The 3,575-nt window shown below is 47.0% G+C and overlaps 1 protein-coding gene across 3 annotated transcripts; it reads right to left on the bottom strand.

The window, feature by feature from the left end:
* Positions 1–332: 332 nt before the first annotated feature.
* On the bottom strand, positions 333–2,001 carry MED7 (mediator complex subunit 7). 3 transcript variants are annotated; one of them, XM_072872310.1, is made up of 2 exons: positions 1,916–2,001; positions 333–1,302 (listed from the first exon to the last, which is right to left on the bottom strand). In XM_072872310.1, the coding sequence occupies exon 2, from the start codon at positions 1,281–1,283 to the stop codon at positions 591–593; it is 693 nt and encodes a 230-aa protein (XP_072728411.1). In that variant the 5' UTR covers positions 1,284–1,302; positions 1,916–2,001; the 3' UTR covers positions 333–590. The 3 variants fall into 3 exon arrangements, with proteins under 3 accessions (XP_072728411.1, XP_072728409.1, XP_072728410.1); XM_072872308.1 differs by having other exon boundaries at positions 1,857–1,972; XM_072872309.1 differs by lacking the exon at positions 1,916–2,001 and adding an exon at positions 1,721–1,848.
* Positions 2,002–3,575: the final 1,574 nt, after the last annotated feature.

A 3,575-nucleotide genomic window follows, 5' to 3' on the forward strand; every position in this document is an offset into this window, starting at 1 on the left:
ATTCATTTAGTTGTTGAGATTCCTGACAGTGTGTCTCTATCAAGCAAATTATACCACGTTACATCTGTAAGAAAAGAACACTTAGGTTCTCTTTAGTAGTTATATTATTGCAAAGCTATAAAGGAATGGATTTTGCAGACTTGACACTAATTTTAATATTGAATTACGCATACCTGAAAGGACCCACTGAAATTGTAAACAACTAGCACTTATTTGAAATGGAGGAACTGTGAAATGCAATCCTTCTCAGATTCCTTACTTGCTTCCACATTACAAAGCAATTAAAAAAAAAATTAAGCACACCCAAAAAAGCACAAAGTGACAAATGAAAGTAAAACAGAAAAAGCTAACTTTAATTTGTGGTTTCTACCTCACAAGATACATTTAACAAAGTTTTTTGTTTCTACCAATAAACACACAGCTCGCAAAATATCAAACATTTTCATCTGCCTAGTCAGTCACAACCTCCAACAGGTGTACAATAAATGCTTTGTCTGCTTGCACAACAGCAAAACAAAATACAACATGTACCCTCAGAACGCATTCTGCCTCTCACTATGGCAAGCTAACAAAATAAAAAAGTGTTTTCTTCATGTCATTTCATCAATAATGCTACACATAGCTGCATCTTTGTCTAAAACTTGATCTCTCTTGCCACCGGAACGCTCTCTCTGTTTTTCGCTCTGTCCAATACAGTTGCTGCCATCATCAGTATCCATTGTTTCTGCTTTCACTCCCAGTCCTCCTTCTGAATGAGGCAGATCATCAGGCAAGGAAGCCAGGCAGTTCTGAATCATCTCTACAACTCGCTCCAAGTGCTTCTGAAATCGCTCTGCTGTTTCCAAACGCTGACGTTTCTGCACCTCCATCATGACTCTCAGTGTCTCCCTAGCTTGGTGAGGGCGATACTCATTTATAAGATGATGGACATGAACAAAAAGTAGTTTCAAGTCTTCCAGCTTCTCCTCTCGCTTTATACTCCCTGGACTCCTTATCAAGATATCCAAGAGGTCCAAAAAGTTGACCAGGATAGACATATTAAGTTTTCTTAATTCCTTCTTGTGGTCAAACTGCATAGGATGTAACCGCTCAATACCCTGGCTCTCCAAGGGTCGAATAATCAGATCATCACATTGAAACTGATTACCAAACATCATATAACTGTCTTTCACAGGTGGAGGTGGCTTTGGAGCCAGGCCTTTACGGATATTTTCATCGGTATATTCTTTTATATATTGCATTGGAGGCGGAGGAAGGGCACTCACTTGCTGAGGTTCACCCATTTTTGCTGGACAAAAATACCTAGGGAAAGCCCCAAGAAATACATGTTAAACAATTTGTGTGACAACCTTATCATATAGATAGAAACAAGAGCAATATAAGAGAGCCGGCTGTGAGAAAATGAAGCAGAAAGTCATCTCGATGTGTAGAATACAGGAAACTCCCGAATAAATCCATTAGCTTTTCACTAAGGTATACGTTTAGAAAGATTAGCTTCACTAGAAGCACATTAAGCATTCACTTCTCGAACCGTGAAAGGCCAGCCTGTAAACAGAGCAGCCACAGGCAGAGAGGGGAGACCCCTTCCCTAGCTGAGGCCTGGCCCGGTAACACCGCTCCCCGCGAGAAGGGAAACCGCGCAGCCCGGCGGCGGGCAAGCACCGCCTCAGGGGAAGGTGCGGCCTCACGCCCCGGATCCACAGCCGCCGCCGCCGCTGACCTGCCCTGCTAAGGGCCGGGCCGGGCCAGGCTCTGGGAAGGCCCAAGCCCCGCCGCAGAGTTCGCCAGGCCACTGCTGAAGAGAGAAGAGGCGGGGGCGCGCTACGGCAAGACCCCTTCGGCGACCGACCACGTACCCGGCGGAGGAGACGGCCCCGCTTGGAGCCCGCAAGCGCGGGGAGCCGCCTGCCCTCACCTGCCCGCCGAGCTCCCCTCAGCGCAACCGCTGACGCCCCGCTTCCGGCCAGCAGCCCTCTTCCCTTCCCCTCCATTGGCTCGCCGACCTCGGGGCGGCACGCTCTGATTGGCCTCCCCGAACACCGGTCAGAAGCTTGCTCCACTCAGCGCAGGGGCTCCCTCGCGAGGCGGTGCCTAGCACGGCGCGGGGGGCGGGCCGTTGCTGCGTGAGGAGGGCAGAGTGCGCGTAATGGCGGGGGCTGCTGGCCGGTGCCGCCCCGACATGGGCCCTTCAGGGGGCTGCCTTGCTGTGGGACGTGGCAGCACGCAGCCCAGGCGGGGCGGGGGGCCGCATCCCGACCGCTGTTGTGGGTCTCCCAGGGGTGTGGGGCTCTCTCACCAGAAACCACTGCTGAGGCGGCAAGGCCGAAGGCCTGGGGGTGCGGGAGCGACCGGCCTGGCGTTTGCAGGCCTGGGGGCCTCCCCTCTGAGACCTCCCCGCTGCGCTGAAACAGTGCTCGGAGGCAGGCATTTAGTTCGGTGTTTGCTGCTGGGAAACACGGACTGCTTTGAAGGAACATACTTAGATTGGGATCTACCATGACGGTTCTTACACATTAACCACTAAACTATGCAGTGATCATATAGTATGTGATCATGTGCTATGTAGTGATCATATGGTATACAGTGCTTCCACGCATCAGAAATGTGGGCATTACCCCTGCTCATGAAATGGAAGTATTACCTTGGAAGGTGCTTGCATCGTTCCTTCAGCTGAATACACTAAACCTGAGTATATAAAGACACTAACAAACAGCTGGGGTCCATTGTTTTTCTTGCAGTTTTGTTTTAGGAGCAGTTGAAGAAAAAAATACGGATTTAAGTTTTTCACCTTGTGGATTATGGGGAGCTGGGCTTGCTGGCATCACCTCTGCAGGGATTTCTCCCTGAAATTGCCAACAGGAAAGGATTTTTTGACACTTGGCCACGTATGTCCTGTTTTCTCTCTCCCTCAGCAGATGGCAGCAATGGCCTTTGACAGGGACCCGTTGTGTGTACAAGCAGTATCAGGTTCACTTTTCAAGATTGATCATTTCACCAAAAAAAAGTTTCGATTGTATGATAATTACTTTGGATCCTCCTAATTATTTCTAAAATAATGCAAAGAAACTCCAGAATAGTTAGGTTTATTTGACTAGAAAACCTGAAAAAATTTACAGCTCATATTCTGAATATCTGAATATATATTTAAATATTCCAAACCAAACAACACTCTATAATTGACAATGAGTGCAACCCCGGCTGCAAAATAGGCTGATCTATTTTCATTTGTAAGCGAAGTATATTTTGGGGAGGAAACGACCCCCTTTGAGACATTTGTTCTCAGATGATGCAGCGAGTGTCTGTCACATAGGAAGGAACTTCAGTGAACTTGCTGAAGAAGTCTCTCCCATTATGAAGTTTGATACCGTTGTTTGGCAGTGCTGTACAGTATTTACACATTTTACATGATGTTGCTGATTAATTATTACATTGTTTCTCAGTCTCATGTCTGTTCATTACTTAGTCTGAGTTAAAGGTTTGTCCTTTTCTCTGTATTCACACAGATTGATGTCATCAGTGTGATTATACTTTAGTCTTTATACATGTATATGTATATATGGATATGGTCTCTATTA

The sequence above is a fragment of the Ciconia boyciana genome, chromosome 9 (genome assembly GCF_034638445.1).
Source record: "Ciconia boyciana chromosome 9, ASM3463844v1, whole genome shotgun sequence".
NCBI classification, from domain to species: domain Eukaryota; kingdom Metazoa; phylum Chordata; class Aves; order Ciconiiformes; family Ciconiidae; genus Ciconia; species Ciconia boyciana.

What these genes read in the sequence shown, in the direction of transcription:
- MED7 (XM_072872310.1), bottom strand. Translation starts at nt 1,283, where the DNA reads ATGGGTGAACCTCAGCAAGTGAGTGCCCTTCCTCCGCCTCCAATGCAA.